Raw genomic sequence first — 21450 nt, 5'->3', positions numbered from 1 at the left:
TGCTAGGCTGAACTTCTTCCTCCACTCACTGCAGGCTCCACTCCTCCCCCTCCCGGCATCTGCTGTGATGAAATCAAAAGAGCCGCGCTGGGCAAGGGGGAGGGAACAAATAGCAGCAGAAGCACTCGGAATGTTCGTTGGAGACTCCACCTTCCTTCCCAGCCAGCTTCTGTTTCTCCACGGAGCAAGGGGACGGAGCCCCGGCCCCCGCATACGGCCACGCCCACACCCGACATCAATGCCTAAATTTGACAGCTGCAATCACTCTCCTTGCAGCTCCCCCCCGCCGAATCGCTCACTTATCACTGGCTTTAATGTTAAAGTGCTGATATGTAGCCCCGAGTTCCCGGCCAAACCCCCCCTGCCACTGGTGAGCGGGGTGGCAACAGGGGTGGCAAGGATTTAGTCTGGGGTGGCAATTGTCACCCCAGCTAGCCCTCTGGCTCCGCCACTGGTCTCCAAAACCTCTACAAAGGCCATCAGATGCACCTCCATCTGTGAAAGAGCGGGTGGGATCAAACCTTCATGCATGTTCTGAGCTCTGAAGCCCTGGAGCCCAAGGGAGTGCCAAATAACTGGAAACTGCTCTTTAAAGCAGAATAGGAAGGTGTTGATCTGCACTGTTACACCCTATTTTGGGAAAGTGAGTACTTTTACTCTTGTTACATTTTAAATATTTAATTTAGCTAAGAGCTGAAAAGATGGACTCCGATGAGCAGTAGCTGCAATAAAGCCTTCTTGCACTGTTACTCCACTGATCCACACTTAGCTCAAATCGCTCTGTAGGTCTGGACAAAAGAAAGGAGACAGAACACAGCTAGAATCCAGCATTGGGTCACACATAAAATATGACACGACAGTAATCTGGTCAACGCAATTATTATTGTGAAGATAAAACACCCGCAGCTGTCTGATCTTTACCTAAAGTGGTTGTAAACCTAAGACATGGAAAGTAGACATACCACATCTCTCTATAGTGTAAACTAGCCTGTACTAGCCTGAGTCTGGTTCTTCTCTGATCTCTGATCCCTCTGCTGTCTGCATGGTTCACTGATAGAACTCTAAGTCAACACCCCAAGCCTTCCGGGGTATGGCCCGCCCTCCTCCGGAACACAATAGGTGACTCATAGACTCAGCTCTGTGTTTTTCTCTATGAGCCCGTTACATGGGGGTGGGATCCTTCCTTACAATCAGCTATCAGATTTCATGGAGTTCTGTGCTCTAGCTCTGCAGTGTGTGACATCAGATTACCGCCCTCTCGTTTCCATTGCTGAGAGATACTGTGTAAAATGTGTGTTGTGGAACACTGTAGAGAAAAGAAGACTGCAGATAAATAGGCATAGCTTATGTAGGAGGATTTGTTTCATCTCTGTATATCACCTGAGACCAGTCACTTCACTGGGTAAATGTAAGGATTTACAACCATTTTAATGATTTAGACCAGTCAGCTAAAGTCTGGGACATAGAAGATTAGTGAGCAAAGGTTTAAAGACTGACCCCTCTAAAGCACTTCAAACTTTTGACCTGTAGGAACTTTTAAAAGGCGAAACAACTTTGAAAAGAATGGTTAGTGTCCAACAATGAGTCCTCTGGAGGATCTACGAAAGACTCAAAACATTAGACTACATCAGAATCTGCTGGGAAAAGTGACATATAGAGTTTCAATCCCTTGCAATCATGGGTACCAACAAGTTGTTTTAACTGAGACATAAGAACTTGCAAAAAGAAGAAAATGTACCCTGTGGGTCAGAGATAGCAACTGAGAATTATAAGAATTACAAAGGGCACGTTTGACTGTGCAAAGCTTAGCCTTTCATGAAGTGCGAATTAGGTCTGGACTAGAAGTTTCACCCACAAGGTTGCTCTTTCATCTGGAGCTAGACACCTGACAATGAAAAAAATGGTGTATACCCTTAAGAAATGAGCAACCCAAATCCCACAGTAGATCTGAGCTGGAGTCAGTGTATTAGGGGTTTATTAGCACCAATGGTGTGATTCAGAAGAGATTATAGTTTTTAAGAGGACTGGTCTTCAAGTGATTGTAAAGTCTAGTTTTTTTTTTGTTTGTTTAAAGAACAAGCATGTTATACTTGCCTGCTCAGTGCAAAGCCCGGATCATCCTCTTCTTGGGTTCCACGCCGCCACTCCTGGCTCCTCCCTCCTGCTGAGTGCCCCCACAGTAAACAGCTTGCAATGGGGGGCACCCAAGCAGGCACACTCCCTAGGGCAAGTCTGTGTGTCTATTCACACATGGAGCCGCGGCGCAGCCCCGCTCCCTCCATCTCCTGATTGGTTTTTGGCAGCAGCGGGAGCCATTAATCAAAGCCAGTGAGCCAATCAGGAGTGGGAGTCCAGGAAGAGGTAAGGCTCGTGTGGACATCGCTGGATCGAGAGGGGGCTCAGGTAAGTATAAGATAGGGTGCTGCACATAACAGTTTTTTTACCATAAAATGCGTGAAAGTTAAAAACCTTGTGCCTTTACAACCACTTTCAGTTCTATATTCCTAGTGTCCATTGCTCCTGAAGGTAGCAGCATTTTTGCATAGACTTCGGCGTTCCCCAAATGCCACAATGCTCAGACACATGGTGATTGTGTGCTTTTACATCAAGCACTTTCTTGTAGTAAAGGACAAGCAAAATCTTCTCAGAGGCAAGGTTTTTAAAGTAGCTTCACATAGCATTAGGAAAAACTGAATTAGATAACCCCCTTGGTTAGGCCCTTAGACTATCATAAACAAATATATGGCCAAACATTCCAGCGGTTAAAAAACGTACAGCCAAAAAGTTCCTCATTTGTTAGAATTCAATGCAAAAATTCTTTAACCACTTTCAGAAAATAAATAATGCATGTGTGAAAAATGTGCTTGATCGTACTCACCCTGCAGAAACATATCCAAATTTATTTTCTGAGTTTGGGGACTGGTCACTGAGAAAAGTAGAACACCCTGAAAAATAGCAAAACAATTAGAGAAATGGCTGAAAAAGGGAGCTTCTTTGTAATGTCACAGTGTAAAAAAATTAATGAAACAAAAAATAACAAAAAAAATGAAATTCTGGAAAGATTTTTGTTGGTGAATGCTGCTATTGTACCATTATGCTAGTGTAATAGGCTGCAGATATTCTATAATATCTCAATTAACGGTGGCTGCACTTTAGAATTACATAATAAAACATAGGACAAACAATGGTCATACTGTGTGAAATAATGTGTATTTGTTTTTCTTCTTTTTTTTCAAAACACTTGTCTTAGGTAAAGTGGAAACTGTAGTTTTCTTATCATACAGATAAAAGGGTAAGTATACTAAAAGCGGTTCTTTAAATAATAAACTGGTAGTTTTGAAATTGACTGTACAATCCTTTATCAAAGAAAGAGCAGGAAACCGATACTAAAGCTGCAGCCTTTATTTCAGATATAATGATGTGGGCTTTTAATAATGATCCAGTGCTCACTATACCAGGTTCTATTAGTAAGGAAAAGCATAAAGATCATTACTGCAATCTAACTGCTAATATATTTTACTTTTCACTCATACTTGACTATATTTAATGTCTGAGCACTGGTCTGGATGCTATGGGCAACTGAACATGATGGCTTTCTGCACTACCCATCAACCACAACTATCCCTGCAGGTCTGAATGTAAATTTAAGCAAGTAAAAGAACATCATAATTCAATCCGTTACCTCTCTAAAATATTGAATTTGAATAAATACACTTCACTGGATTTGGTGAAGGCAAGTTATTCTATATTTACACAATCTTCCTTATATTAGTTACCAGGATTTGCTTTTCAAATTAGCTTGAAAATTGGACACTTGGAGTACTTAATACTATCATGAGGGAAACGATCTTTCGCATTGCTTGTTAGAATGTGAACTTCTACAACGTCCCTCAAAAGATAACAATCTCTCAACTCGAACTTATAGAATATTGGATTTCATTTAGTGCCATATTCATTATCCCATCTAAAAATTATATTTCTAAACTTTTCATAGCTGGGAGACCCCGGGAGGGAAAACCTTACCGTTCTTTGCAGGGGGACAACTCCAGGACTCATTATATTGGTGGTATAGAAAAAATGTCATATTCAACTTTAATTGTATAGGAGTTTAATCACATTAAGACCGCCCGCCGCAGATTTACTGCGGCAGGCAGCCTCTCCTGCATGAACCGATGTAGCCCGACGTCGGTCGCGCACATAGAGCTGGGGGGCGAGCGCGCGTGAGGCCGATATACAGGGCCGGCCGCATCGATAGCCACCGGCCATCCGCGATTGCTCCCCGATGCGTGTCAACTAAACCCCTGTTCTTTATTTATATCATTAGACAGGTCTACTTGGTTGGTGGCAGACTGGAGGGTGAGTACATCAGACTGGGGGCTGGCTGGCTTCCATGCACCTCTTTTAATCCTTTTCAACTTTTGTTTTTTCTGATACAGGGATGGAGACGCTGGGCATTACCTGCTGGTGTCTCACTTAAAGTCGCACATAGCCTACATTATTTCTGTAACCAGGGATGGAGGCACCTTGCCTACAGGCTGGTGCTTCATTTAAAGTACCACCGTGCGATTTTCGTGCATTTTTGGTGGATGCAGTCTGATTTGACCCCAGTTTTTTCATATACAGGGATGGAGACCAATAGCATTACCTGCTTGTCTCATGTAAAGTCCCAAATATTTTATGAAATTAGGGATGGAGGCACTGTGCTTTACAGGCCAATGCCTCATATAAAGTCCCAATCTGTGTTTTACACTGCATCCGCCAAGGGGATGGAGGTGTATGCTTCTCAGCTGGTCCTTTTACAGTTTGCACCATCGCTACAACATCGCTATTAGAGTTTTGATATACTAGACCAGTCATGGATGGGGGTGGGTTGGGGGATGTTTGGGCTGCTCCCTCCCACCTGTCTCCCATCAATCCATTAGCAGCCATGTGCTTCCATTGTGGAGACACTCAAATTAGAAAGTGTTAGGACTGCAGGTAACACAGGGTGCCGTGTAGTGGCCCTGCAGCTTACACATGCGTTTGCCAATGCGTGTCAACTAAACCCCTGTTCTTTATTTATATCATGAGACAGGTCTACTTGGTTGGTGGCAGACTGGAGGGTGAGTACATCAGACTGGGGGCTGGCTGGCTTCCATGCACCTCTTTTAATGCTTTTCAACTTTCGTTTTCTCCCCGCTGAAAGAAAAGGACGGTCAGCTGTTGTAAACACAGCAGACCGTTCTTCTCTCTGAAATGATCACAGAGTGCCTGTGATCTTTCTATATAGGATCACAGGTGTCTATGATCATTTCAAAAGCCCAACCCCCATACAGTTAGTAAACACTCCCCTAGGCTCACACTTAACCCTTTGATCACCCCTAGGTTAACCCCTTCCCTGTCATTATTACAGTAACCGTGCATATTTTTAGCACTGATTACTATAGTAATGTCACTGGTCCCCCCAAAAGTGTCAAAAATGTCAGTTAGGGGTCAAATCTATCCGCCGCAATGTCACAGTGCCGCGAAAATTCGCTAATTGCCGCCATTACTAGTAAAAAATAAAGAAATAAAATGACAAATCTTTCCCCTAGTTTATAGATGTGATAATTTTTGTGCAAACCAATCAAAATACGCTTATTGGGATTTTTTTTAACCAAAAATATGTAGCAGAATACAAATTGGGCTACAAGAATGAAAATGATTATTGATTGAATGATTTTTAAAAATTTTTGGGGGGGAATGTTATATAGCAGAATGTGAAAAATATTGTTTTTTTTTTTCAGAAATGTCACTTTTTTTGTTTATAGCGCAAAAAATAAAAAAATCGCACAGGGGATCAAATGCCACCAAAAGAAAGCTCTATTTGTGGGAAAACAAGGACATCAATTTTATTTTGGTACAGCGTTGCACGACCACGCAAAGTAACGCAGTGCTGAATCGCAAAAAATGGCCTGGTCATTAAGGGGGCAAATCCTTCCGGTCCAAAAGTGGTTAAATGTTGTTTCATTTTTCTAAAAAGAATATAAGAAAAGAAAGAACACACATACGGCATAAAAAAAAAAAAGATTGCCTCACCTGGAAAATACTTCTGCCACTTCTCCATCATAAGAGCATTTACTGATTGAGTTGCAGAGGAGGAGGCTGAAACACTGGAGGGAACCGGAGCCTTCCAGGCCCATGAAGAAGCGGAGTGGAGGCCCATTCGACGGTCCATTTTGGACATTGATATATAGGCAGATAAAGGGATGCCTGAAGAAAGCTTGTTCTCTGAATAAAACCCTGACCTAGATTCAGACATGACTGGATCCAGTGATGACAAAACACTATTAAGCTCAGCTGTGATATGATGCAATGACTGAGTAAGATGCTTCACTTTCAGCGGAAGAGAGTCCTGAGATCCGAACATATCAGCTGCAGAGACTAGAGAAGGATATAAAAGAAGACAAAGTAAAAAAGAAATAAATGTGCAATTTGGTTTATAGTAACTTTAAGAGAAGCTAAGGAACACAATATCCAAATGCATGCAATATTTTTAAATAAACTGGATCAGTACATTTATGACATCTGCTCATCCTCAAAACTATACTGAAATGTTAAAATGAAATTCCAGTTAAAAATTGAAAAACTGCCCTTCTATGTGCAATATACAAAACCTTTATATTATGCAGTTTAGGAATTGCTAAGTGTCTGATTAGAAACAACAGTTTAATGTAAACATTCAGCAATTTTCCTCTGCTTCACCAACATCGGTGCCTTAAGGACCGTACACACGATAAGAAAATCTGTAGGGAAAATTCGTCCGATGACCGATCTGCGATTTTCAAATTGTTAGTATGGTGCTTTCGACAGCCGACTCCGACTTTTCGGCTGACAAAATCCTGATGTGCAGGCTATATAATTTTTGTCGTCCGTCAAAACACGTCCGATTTTCATCTGATTAGTACAGATTTTGACGGAAAAAAATCTTAAGAGCAAGACTAGGCATGCTTAGAGACGAAAGAACACATAGAAAACAATCCAACACATGACATCACTTCTGAAGTAGAATTCTGTCGTACGGGAAAATTCATATGAAATTAACCTCTTCACTTTCCCCATCAGACTAGCATGCCACAAAAAATGGACGACAGATCGTTCGATAATCTGATCGTGTGTCTAAGTCTAAGCAGCATAAGGTTTTTGCATGTAAATAAGTTTATATATGCATATTACAGCTGTGCATTTAGGCTAGAGTTCTACTTTAACTCTTTCCACAAGAATTTTCAAAGGCAGCACACTTGATTGATTATTACACATGCCCTCCCCTTATTCCCCCCCCCCCCCCTCACTAGAGTCAAATAAATGCATTAGGGTGGAAATGCTTATGTGCTGGGTTGGGTATGTGGCGCTTTGCTGTATCTTTATTTGTGTAAATACCTGAAAAGATAATGGAGTAATCACTCTGGACTCTGCTTAATTTACATTAACATTAGAAACATGTACCCATTCTTCATACAAACAGGCAAGTCATTAATTGCTGCATCTTATAATGTCTTTGCTTGAACAAGCTTGCCATCACCCAGGTATAAACCAACCAACTGCCATGATGTGAAAACTCACATGCACACCTGTCATGATTAAAGGAGGCAGACATAGATTTATATAACATTGTATAATTAATTTAACCAGAAAAGGATGGCTCAGTTCAAATCTGTGAGCATATCATACTGGAGTGGCTGAGAAGATTGTTGCTTGTGACTGGATTAGGTAATCATGAAGGATCTGTGGAGCAGCTTTGGCACAACATAAATATTAGAGAGGGTTGGACAAATGGTTGGATCACTTTAGAAAGAGTCATTTAGATATTTTTAACTTTAAGCTTTGATCTCTGATTCACTCAGTTCCTAAAGCTGGCCATAGATGGAGCATTTTCTTTTCAGCAACCATGGGCGCAGAGCCGTTCCCATCGGGAGAACACAATGATTACTGCTAGAGGCTATAACAGCCTCTAGCAAAAATTGCATGTAAAATTTAACAAGTTGGTTGTACCCAAGTTGATTGATTGATCAACATTCAGCCTACCCATGCATGGTTTGAATCTCGCCTGGTTCCTACTGAACTGGCCGGGATTTGGACCATCTGTGGCCAGCCTTAGTGTTCTTTGTTATCATACAGACAAGAATAGGCAAAGCACAGTTTTATAAAACTTTTGTTTTGGCAGAGACCTGTAAGCAGATAACTATCAATGATCTACAACCCTCAATTTCAAAAAACGTGGGATGCTATGTAAGATCTACATAAAAAACAGATTGCAATGATTTTCAAAACTCATAAACCCATATTTTATTCACAATAGAAAATAAACAACAAATCTAATGATTAAACTGAAAAAAATGTACCATTCAAAGAAAAAATTAAATTTTGAAATTGATGGCAGCAACATGTCTCAAAAAATTTGGGACAGGGTCATGTTTACCATGGCATAGCACCCCTTCTTCTTTAACAACACTCTGTAAATGTCTGGGAACTGGGGTGAACAGTTGCTGGAGTTTTGGGAGAGGAATTTTGTCCCATTCTTACCTGATATAAAATTCTAACTGCTCAACAGTCCTGGGTCTTCTTTGTTGTATTTTCAGCAAAATATTTTCAATTGCTGAAAGGTCTGGACTGCAGGAAGGACAGTCAAGCACCCAGAGTCCTCTACTACCAAGCCATGCTGTTGTCATAGATGCAGTAAAATTGTCCTACTAAAATAGGCAAGGACTTTCTTGAAAAATAAGTCATCTGTATGGGAGCATATGCTGCTTTAATACCTGCATATATCTTTCAGCTTTGATGGTGCCTTTCCAGATGTGCAAGCTACCCATTTCATACGTGCGAATGCACCCCCATAGCATGAGAGGTGCAGGCTTTTGAACTGAGCGCTGATAACAAGCCAGAAGATCCCTCTCCTCTTTAGATCAGAGGACACGGTTACTACATGAACCATTTTAAATGAGCTTTGGCCCAGAGAAGACAGCGGCATTTCTGCATCATGTTCAGATATGGCTTCTTCTTTGCATGATAGAGCTATAACTTGCATTTTTGGAAGTATTCTTGAGCCCATGCAGAGATGTCTATCACAAAATCATGCCTGTTTTTACTGCAGTGCTGTCCGAGGGCAGGAAGATAATGGGCATCCAATATTGCGTTTCAGGCTTGTCCCTTGTGCACATATATTTCTCTTTTTCTGATATTATGTACTGAAAATGATGATTTATTTAAAGTCTTTGAAATTTTACATTGAGGAACATTATTCTGAAATTTTTCGACAATTTTTCAAAGCAGCTTTTTCAGATTGGTGAACCTCTGCTCATCCTTTCTTCTGAGACATTTGGACTCTTTAAGATGCTCTTTTTATACCCAATCATGTTACTGACCTGTTGCCAATTAACTTAATCAGTTGCAAAAGGTTCTTCTAGCTCCTCCGTGCTAGAACAACTTACTTTGGCAGTTTTTTGTTGCCCTGTCCTAAATTTTTTGAGATGTGTTGCTGCCATCAATTTCAAAATTACCTTATTTTTTTTTTTTTTTTAATAATACATTTTCTAAGTTCAAACATTTGATGTGTTTTCTTGTTTCAATTCTGAGTAAAATATAAACTTATAGGATTTGCAAATAATGGCATTCTGTTTTTATGTAAATTTTAGACAGCATTCCAGCTTTTGTGGAATTGGGGTTATAAAAATTTCTGAAAGATGCTTAAGCAGCACTGTCACTAGGAATTACTGAGAAAACTAGTAGTGCCCTTACTTGTTCCAGTGGAAAAGAAAGACTAACTGTGCCTTAGAAAAGGTAAATACCTGAAAGCCTGAGCCAGCATCTCCCACAGGCCATTGAGTGCTGGAGGGACAGAGCAGAAAGCTATGCTCAATAAAGACAGAGAACTGAGAAATCAGTTCCCTTAAGGAGCAAGGATATACAAATTTGATTTTGTACTCACCACCTAGGGTTATTTTGTCGCATAAAGGAGAAATGAATACTAGATATATTCCCGAGAAAACGGAAGGTCAGCCCTCGTGAAGCTATAACCCTTCCCACCACCCACCTGCTGGAAAACAAATTTGGTCCGCAGCCAAAAAGCCCCCTATTGGAGGAGGTGCCGCATCCCAGAATGCGAGAGAGAAAAGAGAGGAATCCCCTAGGGTTTGGGACTTTTTGGGCACTCAAAATCATACAAAAATAGATAAAAAGTATTGACATTTTATTGTACAAAAATATATAAATAACACATGAATCATAAATATCAAAATGAATGAGCAAGCAGTTCCATAAAAGAAAACACAATACAGAAAAGTGCAGAGAGAAAACAGCAAGATACCCAACGTGTTTCAAAGCTGTATGCTTCTTCTTCAGGGGTAATTAAAATAGATTGCCATACAATAGAATGGCATAAAATCATATTAATATAATAATTGAGAATAATAATATATAATATCCACAAAGACTTTTTCTGTAAACTCACGTATTCTGTAGATGTGTTGAGTTTATTCTGTTTGCTAAATTTAAAATCAAGTGAATGATCTCCAGGCTTGTCTGCAGGTTTCCAGAGCAGTGGGGATTGAGATGGACCCCTTATTCAAAAAAGGGGGAAAAATGAGTACAAAGGAAGGGCAAAGGGGGAAGAAAAATTGGTCCCCTCAATTGATGGAAGGTTTTTCACATAAGGGTTTGTAGAGTATGAGTGTAGAGCGTGTATCAAAGTGCTTTTGCAGTGCTTTGTCCATCTGGGACTTCCGTAGTCCCCGCACTTGCGCACTCTCTTCCCTCACTGTTCTGTATACAGTTGAGGGAAGCTTCCATGCCGGTGGGAGGATGTGGGCTGGCCGCCGCTCCATTGCGGTTCCCGCCCCTCTGCGTCTTCATGAGGGAAGGGGCGGCGTCGAGCCCCAACCGCCCAGGGAGCCCTATCAGGAACAAATAGTATCTCACTAGTCCCTCCTACGTCCACCACGCCAACTGATTAATGAAAACAGGTGATGTATGTTAAGCAATTGCAATGGCTATATAACAACGAAGAAAAAGCTGGTGCCCGACATATATTGTAATATAGAGGTAAGCGTCCTTGATATTGATAGAGGCCAGAAAATCCCATTGATGAAGGGATGCCACTACCATGCAAATGGACTCCATCCAAAATTTCTGAACCTGCACAAAGCGGTTCAGGGACTTGAGATCCAAGATTGGATGGACCTTGCCTTCCTTCCTGGGAACAGTATTGAATAAAAACCCCTGAAAAAATTCTGACTCTGGAACAAGTACAATTACTCCTTGCGAGAGTAGATCCTGTACCGCCCTGAAAAGGCCCTGCAGCCGATCCAGGGACAGACGCAAGTTGGAAGGAAAGAACCTTCCACGGGTTTGGAAAAAAATGAAGATGTCCCCCCCACCCCAGGTACGGATGAGGGCGCCCCTTCAGGCAGAAGAGGACTTGTCTGTGGATCAGCGGAACCTGCTTTTGGCTTACCAGACCAGGGTCTCTTGGAACCTCCCGCAGAATTACGGGCGAATTTTGATCCCTTGTCCTGCGACCCCACAGGACGAAAGGGATGTATGTGGGCCGAGAAGAAAGGACCACGTTTACAACGAGGCTCTTTGCTCTTGGCAACCTGTGGAAGCAGAGTACTCTTACCTCCTGTAAGACCTTTATTGATCTCTTCCATAGAAACTCTGAACAGGCCGTCTCCTAAAAAAGGGAGATCCGTCAGCACCTTTTTGAAGCCTGGTCCGCAGACCAGTATTTCAGCCAAATCATGCGAAGGGTCAAAGCTGTCATAGACACTCTCTCTGCAGGCCAAAGGAGCCACACCCAAAGAGGCATCACAGATATACTGTAACCCCTGTACCAACTGATCCGCCACCTTAGGAGGATGCTGACACACCCCCCCCCCCGTTCCAAATCCTGGTACAGAAGCTTTGCCCATTCCGTTAAGGTCTGGGAGACCAAAGTTATGGCAAACACTGGCCTTAAAATCGAACCTGCCACGGTAAAAAGGTATCGGACCAGAGACTCAGCTCTCTTGTCCACCGGGTCTTTAACCACTTCTGGCTGGGTCTTTTTCTGACACTTGTTGTTTAACAGTTAAAATCATTTTTGCTAGAAAATTACTTAGAACCCCCAAATATTATATATATATATATATATTTTTTTTTTAGCAGAGACCCTAGAGAATAAAATGAAGATCATTGCAATATTTTTCATCACACCGTATTTGCGTAGCAGCCTTACAAACGCAATTTTTTAAAAAAAAATACACCATCTGAATTAAAAAAATAAGAAAACAGTAAAGTTAGCTCATTTTCTATAAAGTGAAAGATAATGTTACGCCGAGTAAATAGATATCCAACATGTCATGCTTCAAAATTGCGCACGCTCGTGGAATGGCAAAAAACATTGGTACTTAAAAATCTCCATAGGCAACATTTTAAAAATTTCTACAGGTTAGAAGTTTAGAGTTACAGAGGAGGTCTAGGGCTCAAATTTTTGCTCTTGCTCTAACGATCGTGGTGATACCTCCCATGTGTGGTTTGAACACCGTTTACATATATGGGCGCGACTTGCGTATGTGTTCGCTTCTGCGTGCTAACTAACGGGGACGGGGCGCTTTAATTTTTTTTTTCCCTATTTATTTTATCTTTCATTTTTTATTGTTACACTGTCCTTTTACAAAAAAAAATTTTGATCACTTTTTTCCTATTACAAGGAATGTACAGTAAACATCCCTTGTAATAGAAATAGGCATGACAGGACTTCTTTAATGTGAGATCTGGGGTCACAAAGACCTCAGAGCTCAGATTTACATTAAAAAAGAAAATAAAAAGTAATTTTTTTTTCATGATAAAAAAAAATGGCCTCTTTAAAGCCGTTGCTAGGAAGTGACGTATGATGTCACTCCGGTCGTCCAAGGCCATATAGGGTCGATTGAGGGCCATCTTGCCCTCACTCAACTTCCTGCCTGAAAGGAGAGCAGTTTTCTCCGCTACAATGACTCCGGTAAGGGGGAAAACGACCGGGAAGCGGAAGAAGGGCACCTCTCCCGCTGCCCATAAAGGTGATCCCGAGGCGAATCCGCTGCTGGGACCACACTTATGTTAAAGCGGACCGCCCACTGTTTAAAAAAATTCCCGGGTTATGACAGCTATCTGCTGCCATAACCCAGGTATTTTAACGTCAAAATACCAAAGTAAATACACGGTGGGCGGTCCGTAAGTGGTTAAAGGACGGGGAGTCCTCCACCGGTAGCAGTGTTGCTTTATTCAATCTGAAACCTGAGAATCCACCATTGTTGGAACGTTCAGTTTTTTTAAAAGGGACTCCTCAAAAGCATACCTCCTAGCGAAACACTTAGGTATCCCAACCATGCATTTCGGGGAACCCCACTGACTTGTGACAATATTGTTGAAATAGGCAGGAAAGGGGAACTTAGTCACCTTGGATGGTCTGCGGGTACCAAATTGCACCGATGCAGCCGACGCAGCATTTGCTGTGTCCTCCAACTTTAAAGTTTCCCGCACTGATACAATCAGTGCTTCCACAAGCGCCTCACTGTCAGAGCACGTGGACGCAGACCCAGAGGGTCGATTCGTGTCCGCAACAGCCAAATCAACATCAGAATCTGAGGAGGCAGAGGATATAGGTGAAGGCGGGGGGCCCTTTTTGCTAGGCCTCTTTTGAAGGGCCATATCAGCTTTGGACACCAGTGACTGTAGGACCGCCATCATGGCCACCATCCCAGGGACCACCAGCAAATTCCGAAAAAAGTCACTGTAAAATACCCCCACCGCTGCAGCAGTGGCACCACAGGTCCCAGCGCACCAAGCGCTGCTATAGCAGAAAGAGGGAGACTGCACACCCCGAGGGACTCACCACCACCGACTCAGGAGGGACACAGAACGCCAAGCTCCATGCTGTGCGGTGATCAGAAAGGAAAAAGAAGCACATGCATCGTCACTAGAGGCCCACTGCCGAACACTGCTCCACAGGCCTACAAGAAAATGGCCGCCGCATTGACTTTAATGGGAAATTACAAAAACATGGCCGCCGGACTACACAAACATGGCCGCCAAGCTCAATAGCAGTCATCCACAGAAAAAATGGCGGTGCCCGCCTGACTCCCGGGACCCCCAACGGCCCCTCAGGTACATGTAGCCAGTCAGGGGGCCCTAACAGGGACCCCCACAAGGACATTTTTCCTCAGAAAATACTTTAACCACTTAACGACCGGCGCACGACGATCTACGTCGGCGCTCAGCCCCGGCCAGGCAAACTGACGTAGGCCTACGTCAGCACTTTTTGCCGGCCCTGTGCGCGCTCCCGCGCCCCGCCGCCGCCGCCGATGACTCGATTGGGTTCAGAACCGATCAGTCATCAGGTCCAGGCCAATCATTTTTGGTCTGGACCTGTTGATCGGTCCTGCCCAATCAGATCTCCCTCTAAGCCTGTGAAATGTAAACACAGGCTTAGAGGAGATGTGCCCTCCCCTCCCAACGGTCTTTTCGGATCCAGCGTGAGAGGAGAGCACATCTTACTGTGAGTAATTGCACCAAGCACATCACACACAGCTAGATAGGCACATTTCACCCCCGATCGCCCCCCCAATTAACCCCTACAGCACCTGACACAACACACACTATATACAGCATATAGCATATACCTATATACCTGTATAAGTGTGATTTGTGAACAGGTGTAGCCCTTGCGACCCCCCCTTTTCCACTCAAATTACCCCCCACCCCCCCCTAATAAAGATTTAACCCACTGATCCCCCCTGAACCCCCCCTGATCACCGCCGTTAACCCCTACACCCTCTGTCACATCAGCACTAATACAAACGCAATATACGGTGTTATTGTATTTTTGTATTAGTGTCATTGTGATCAGAATTAGCGCAGGCGACTAAGTTTCTGTCCCAAGAAGGTTTAGGGTCCCCGCCACCCGCCCAATAAAGATTTAAGCCCCTGACCCCCCCCTGATCACCCCTACACCCCCTGCCATAACACACACCGTATACAGTATATAGCATTTTGCTATATACCCGTATAAGTGTGATTTGTGGTCAGGTCTAGCGCTTGCGACCCCCCCTTTTCCACTTGAATTACCCGCCACCCCCCCCTAATAAAGATTTGAGCCCCTGATCCCCCCTGATCCCCTCCTGATCACCGCTAGTTAACCCCTACACCCTCTGTCACATCAGCACTAATACAAACGTAATATACTGTGTTTTTGTATTTTTGTATTAGTGTGATTGTGATCAGAATTAGCGCAGGCGACTAAGTTTGTGTCCCAAGCAGGTTTAGGGTCCCCCCCACCCGCCCAATAAAGATTTAATCCCCTGATCCCCCCCTGATCACCCCTACACCCCCTGCCACAACGCACACTGTATACAGTATATAGCATTTTCTATATACCTGTATAAGTGTGACTTGTGACCAGGTTTAGCGCTTGCCACCGTTCCTTTTATCCTTAGGATACCCGCCAGCCCCTTCCAATAAAGATTTAAACCCCTGATCCCCCCCTGATCACATCCCGTTAACCCCTACACCCTCTGTCACATTAGCACTAATACACACATAATATACTGTTTTTACTGTATTTTGTATTGGTGTCATTGTGACTTGAGGTTGTGCTAGCTAGCTAGTTTCTTTCCCAAAGGAGGTTTAGGGTCCCCGCCACCCCCCCCCAGATCCCCAGCACATAGTTTAGAAATAACCCCTTGATTGCCACACACACACGCACGCACCTACACTTCCATTTCTAGTATAGTGTTTGAACAGATCAATATCTGATCTGATCAGAGCTATACTAGCGCCCCCATAGTTTAGGGTTCCCAAAACGCAGTGTTTGCACGATCAGCACTGATTCCTGCCAGCACCTGCGTTTAACCCTTTCACCCAGGTAAGTGTAGTAATCAACAGATTACTGTCACTTACAAAAAAACACAAGACACAAAACCGCTGTGTTAGCAGAGTCAGGCCTGATCCCTGCTAGCATTAGCAGTTTTTTTGGTAGCGCTTGAAATAGTCTTCGACAACCAGGTGCTTTTATTACCTGTGAGTCGCATCACTGTACGGGTAAATTTAGTTACCAAAATGTCTAAACGTTCGTACAGTGATGAAGCTATTTACAGTATAATGACCATGCCAGGTGAGAGCGATGGGGAAGCCTCACCGGCAGAATCAGGGTCAGTATACGAACCAAATGACAGCAGCGGCTCCCTGACAGATAGCTCCGACGACAGATGGGTCCCTGTTAGACCCAGGCGTACCCGACCCCATTCTGGAGTTGTTGAGATGCAGGAATCGCAGGGTGCTCGTATGGAGCAGAGTGTGGGTACTAGTGCCGCTCATCCTTCTGGCGACCTGGCAAGCGCCAGCGGCCTAGTACACCCTGGACCTAGTACAACCAGCACTGCAGTAAGACCTGGTGACGTGGCGAGTCCCCTAAGTGCAGTTGAAGCTGGTGCGGTGGCTAGCACAAGTAGTGGCCCGCAGCCACCGCGTATTCGAAGACAGGCCCGTAGAGCCCATAGTGCCCTCCCTGATGCGCTGGCATTTCCTAATTGGCAACCCACTGATACTACAGCGCCAGTACTTCCCCCATTCACCGCCCAACCTGGAATCCACGTGGAGACAGCTGGTTTTACGCCCCTGAACTTTTTTGAGCTGTTCTTCACGGAAGATCTTTTCAGATCTATTGTGGATCAATCAAATTTATATGCTCAACAATTTATCGCCGCCAACCCAAATTCGCCCCTTGCCAGACAATTCGGCTGGAAACCTTTAACGGTTTCCGAATTTAAGATCTTTCTGGGCCTTTCCCTCCACATGGGCATAACTAAACAGAGTGAATTGCGGCTATATTGGTCCACTAGCCCACTTCACCATATGCGCATGTACTCTGCCTCCATGTCCAGGGCGAGATATGAGCAAATTCTGCGATTTATGCATTTCAGCGACAATGAAATCTGTCGTCCTCGGGGAGACCCTGCATACGATCGGCTCCACAAAATTCGGCCCCTCATAGACCACTTCAATCAGCGGTTTGCAGCCTTGTTTACCCCCGAACAAGTTGTCTGCGTTGACGAGTCCCTGATTAAATTTACTGGCCGCCTTGCTATGAAACAGTACCTCCCCAGCAAGCGTGCCAGATACGGGGTCAAACTGTATAAATTGTGTGACAGGGCCACAGGCTATACAGTTAGTTTCCGGGTCTATGAGGGAAAAGATAGCTGTGTGGAGCCCCCCAACTGCCCAGACTACATAGGGAGCAGCGGTAAGATCGTTTGGGACTTGGTGTCACCCTTATCCGGAAAGGGGTACCATTTGTACGTGGACAACTTTTATACAAGCGTGCCACTATTTAGTCACCTGCTCGAATTACAAATTGGCGCATGTGGCACCGTGCGACCTAATCGCCGGGGCTTCCCCCAACGGCTTGTAGATTCCCGTCTTAGTCGGGGGGCGAGAGCCTGCTTGAAAACGGACAAATTGCTTGCGGTGAAGTGGAAGGATACACGGGATGTTTATGTTCTGTCCTCCCTTCACGCAGACACGACAATCCAAATCACTACGGCAACTGGCGTTGTGGAGAAACCCCTCTGTGTCCACGAATATAACCTTAACATGGGAGGGGTGGACCTTAACGACCAGATTTTGGCGCCGTATTTAGTTGCCCGTAAAGCCAGACGCTGGTACAAAAAAGTGTCTGTTTATTTATTCCAATTGGCGATGCTGAACGCCTTTGTCCTATACAAGGCGTCAGGACGAACTGGATCTTTCCGGGAATTCCAGGAAGAGATCATCCTTGCCTACCTGTACCCAGGAGGCATGCCTGCCCAACTTCCCCTTCCAGATGCAGTGAGCCGGCTGCATGAGAGGCATTTTCCTTATGCCCTCCCGAGTACCCCTACCCAAAGATGGCCCCAAAGAAGATGTCGTGTCTGTCGCAGGCGCGGATTTAGGCGTGACACCCGTTATTATTGTCCCAAATGTCCTGACCAACCTGGTCTCTGCATCGGGGAATGTTTTGAGCGCTACCATACACTAGTGGAGTTTTAGTGTAGGGTACAGCACGACACAGTGTAGGGCACACAAACACAGGGTCTCGAAGGATGTTGGATGTCCATCGACATTTTGAGAGACCCAAGCTGGAAGAGAAGATCGCAGAAGATCGCAGTCCCTCCCAAATCAAGACATGAAGAAACAGTTAGAAAGAAAAATAAAAGGATCCAAAAACTGTTGTTGTGTCAGTCATTTTATATGTCCTTCTACTCTTCTTACTGTACATTTAAATGTCCTTTGTTTGTTTTTTCATTCTTTTGTGACCTGTTTCTCCTGCAGGTACTCGTCGGCTACCACGCATTGATTTTATATATTCTGACACAAACAGTGTTTGCGCTCAGCATATATGGATACCTTTGCTGATAGCAGCTGTGGTGATTTTCTGATTTCAGCACTGCAGTTAAAATCCTATTTTGGTATACGTGGATAGCGCCGTGTATACCCATCATTAAATTCAGTGGGTGGTTGTTTGGGCGGTTAATGATGAGAATCCAAAAACTTTTGTTGTTGTCAGTCATTTTATATGTCCTACTCTTCCTAATGTACTTTTTTTAATGTACTTTGTTTTTTCATTCTTTTGTGACCTGTTTCTCTTGCAGGTACTCGTCGGCTACCACGCATTGATTTTATATATTCTGACACAAACAGTGTTTGCGCTCAGCATATATGGATACCTTTGCTGATAGCAGCTGTGGTGATTTTCTGATTTCAGCACTGCAGTTAAAATCCTATTTTGGTATACGTGGATAGTGCCGTGTATACCCATCATTAAATTCAGTGGGTGGTTGTTTGGGCGGTTAATGATGAGTAATACTACGCATTATTCTTGTGCTGATTTCTGATAGGTTCTCTTTTTTTCCGTTCAGCCCACAGGCTGCATGAAAAAAAAAAAAACCTATATGCCAAACAAGGACTAGCAATGTACTGGTACGTTGCTGGACTTTGAGTGGTTATACCAGGATGATGCCTGCAGATTTAGGCATCATCTTGGTATCGTTTTTTACAGCCAGCGGTCGGCTTACATGTAAAAGCAATCCTAGCAGGTAATTGGCCGCTAGACTGCTTTTACATGCAGTGGGAGGGGCCTCCCCCCCCCCCACCGCCGCCTTCCGCAGCCTTCCGTGGTTTTTCTCGGGCTCTCCTGTCCCACCGGTTAACCCGAGAGTGCAGCCGGTGGTTCAGTTATCTAACCATAGAGCTAATTGAAGATTAGAATGGCTCCAATCATCTCTATGGCCTAAGATGCCGGAGGCTACGAGCATTTCATGACTTCTTTTTCGCCAGAAATAAACAGGGCCATTGGGAAATTGGGAAAGTATTTTATCACACCAATTTTGGCGTGGTCAGAAGCATTAAGGTCAGAGGAGAGATCTAGAGTATAAAAGACCCCAATTTTTAAAAAAAAGAGTACCTGTCACTACCGATTGCTATCATAGGGGATATCTAAATTCACTGTGATAGCAATAAAAATGATTTAAAAAAAAAAAAATTAAAGGAAAGGTGTCAAAATAACATAAAAGAGCAAAAAAAAAAAAAAAAAAAAAAAAAAAAAATCGAGCTCCGCCCCCTTTCCCCCGTGCTTGCGCGCAATGGCACACGCACGCGTTGGTCTAGTGTCATATGTAAACCGCAATTTCAGCATGCATGTGAGGTATCGCCGCGATCGCCAGATCGAGTGCAGTAATTCTTGCAGTAGACCTCCTCTGTAAGTCTAAAGTGGTAACCTGTAGAGACTTTTAAAGGTTTTTAAAAATGTACGTACGTTTTTGCCGCTGCGCAGGTGTGCGCAATTTTTAAAGCATGTCATGTCAGGTGTCTATGAACTCGGCATAAGATCATCTTTTAAATTTTACCAAACAAATTGGAATTATATAGTGTATTTGTGCAATAAATTTAAAAAAAATGTATTTTTTTCGCAAAAATTGCGTTTGGAAAATCTGTGCGCAAATACCGTGTGACAAAAAAAATTGCAACATCCACCATTTTATTCTATAGGGCCTCTGCTTTAAAGAAATATATAATGTTTGGGGGTTCAAAGTAATTTTCTAGTAAAAAAAAAATATTTTTTCATGTAAACAAAAAGGCACAGAAAAGGCTTGGTTTTCAAGTGGTTAGAAGAGTGGGTGATGTGTGGCTAAGATTGAGCGTAAAATGCCGGGACTGTTCAAACACCCCCCAAATGACCCCTTTTTGAAAAGTAGACACCCAAAGCTATTTGCTGAGAGGCATGGTGAGTCCATGGAATATTTTATATTTTGCTACAAGTGTCGGGAAAATTATTATTTCTTTTTTTTTTGTTGTTTTTTTACAGAAAGTTGTCACTAAATGATATATTGCTCACACATGCCATGTGTATATGTGAAATGACACCCCAAAATACATTCTGCTGCTTATCCTGAGTACAGGGATACCCCATGTGTGAAACTTTTTTGCAGTCTAGCCGAGTACAGGTCCCCGAAAACCAGTCCCCACTTTCAGGCTTTCCAAAGGCGTAAATTGTTGATTTCACTCCTGACTACCTATCACAGTTTCGGAGGCCCTAAAATTCCAAGATAGCACAAAACCCCCCCAAATGACCCCATTTTGGAAAGTAGACACCCCAAGCTGTTTGCTGAGAGGCATGGTGAGTCCATGGAATATTTTATATTTTGCCACAAGTTCCGGGAAATATATATATATTTTTTTTTTTTTTTACAAAAAGCTGTCAGTAAATGATATATTGCTCACACATGCCATGGGTATATGTGAAATGACACCCCAATATACATTCTGCTGCTTCTCCTGAGTACAGGGATACCCCATGTGTGAGACTTTTTTGCAGTCTAGCCGAGTACAGGACCCCGAAATCCAACCTCCACTTTCAGGCTTTCCAAGGGCGTAAATTGTTGATTTCACTCCTGACTACCTATCACAGTTTCGGAGGCCCTAAAATTCTAAGATAGCACAAAACCCCCCCAAATGACCCCATTTTGGAAAGTAGACACCCCAAGCTGTTTGCTGAGAGGCATGGTGAGTCCATGGAATATTTTATATTTTACCACAAGTTCCGGGAAATATATATATATATATATATATATATTTTTTTTTTTACACAAAGCTGTCAGTAAATGATATATTGCTCACACATGCCACGGGTATATGTGAAATGACACCCCAATATACATTCTGCTGCTTCTCCTGAGTACAGGGATACCCCATGTGTGAGACTTTTTTGCAGTCTAGCCGAGTACAGGACCCCGAAAACCAACCTCCACTTTCAGGCTTTCCAAGGGCGTAAATTGTTGATTTCACTCCTGACTACCTATCACAGTTTCGGAGGCCCTAAAATTCCAAGATAGCACAAAACCCCCCCAAATGACCCCATTTTGGAAAGTAGACACCCTGAGCTAT

General features: G+C 43.4%; 1 protein-coding gene across 3 annotated transcripts in view; it reads right to left on the bottom strand.

The window, feature by feature from the left end:
- Nucleotides 1–21450, bottom strand: part of CEP164 (centrosomal protein 164) — a 191117-nt gene that overhangs the window by 38684 nt on the left and 130983 nt on the right. For all 3 annotated transcript variants that reach the window (XM_082273782.1, XM_082273783.1, XM_082273784.1), the window contains 2 exons: nt 6058–6402; nt 2879–2945 (listed from right to left, as the gene is read on the bottom strand). In XM_082273782.1, coding sequence (XP_082129908.1) covers nt 2879–2945; nt 6058–6402 — 412 coding nt within the window. The remainder of the gene's footprint in view (nt 1–2878; nt 2946–6057; nt 6403–21450) is intronic.

The sequence above is a fragment of the Pelophylax lessonae genome (assembly GCF_965119305.1).
Source record: "Pelophylax lessonae genome assembly, chromosome: 12".
In the NCBI taxonomy this organism is placed as follows: Eukaryota; Metazoa; Chordata; class Amphibia; order Anura; family Ranidae; genus Pelophylax; species Pelophylax lessonae.
The sequence above is the reverse complement of the archived record's forward strand: the minus strand, read 5'-3'. Positions and strand labels throughout refer to the sequence as shown.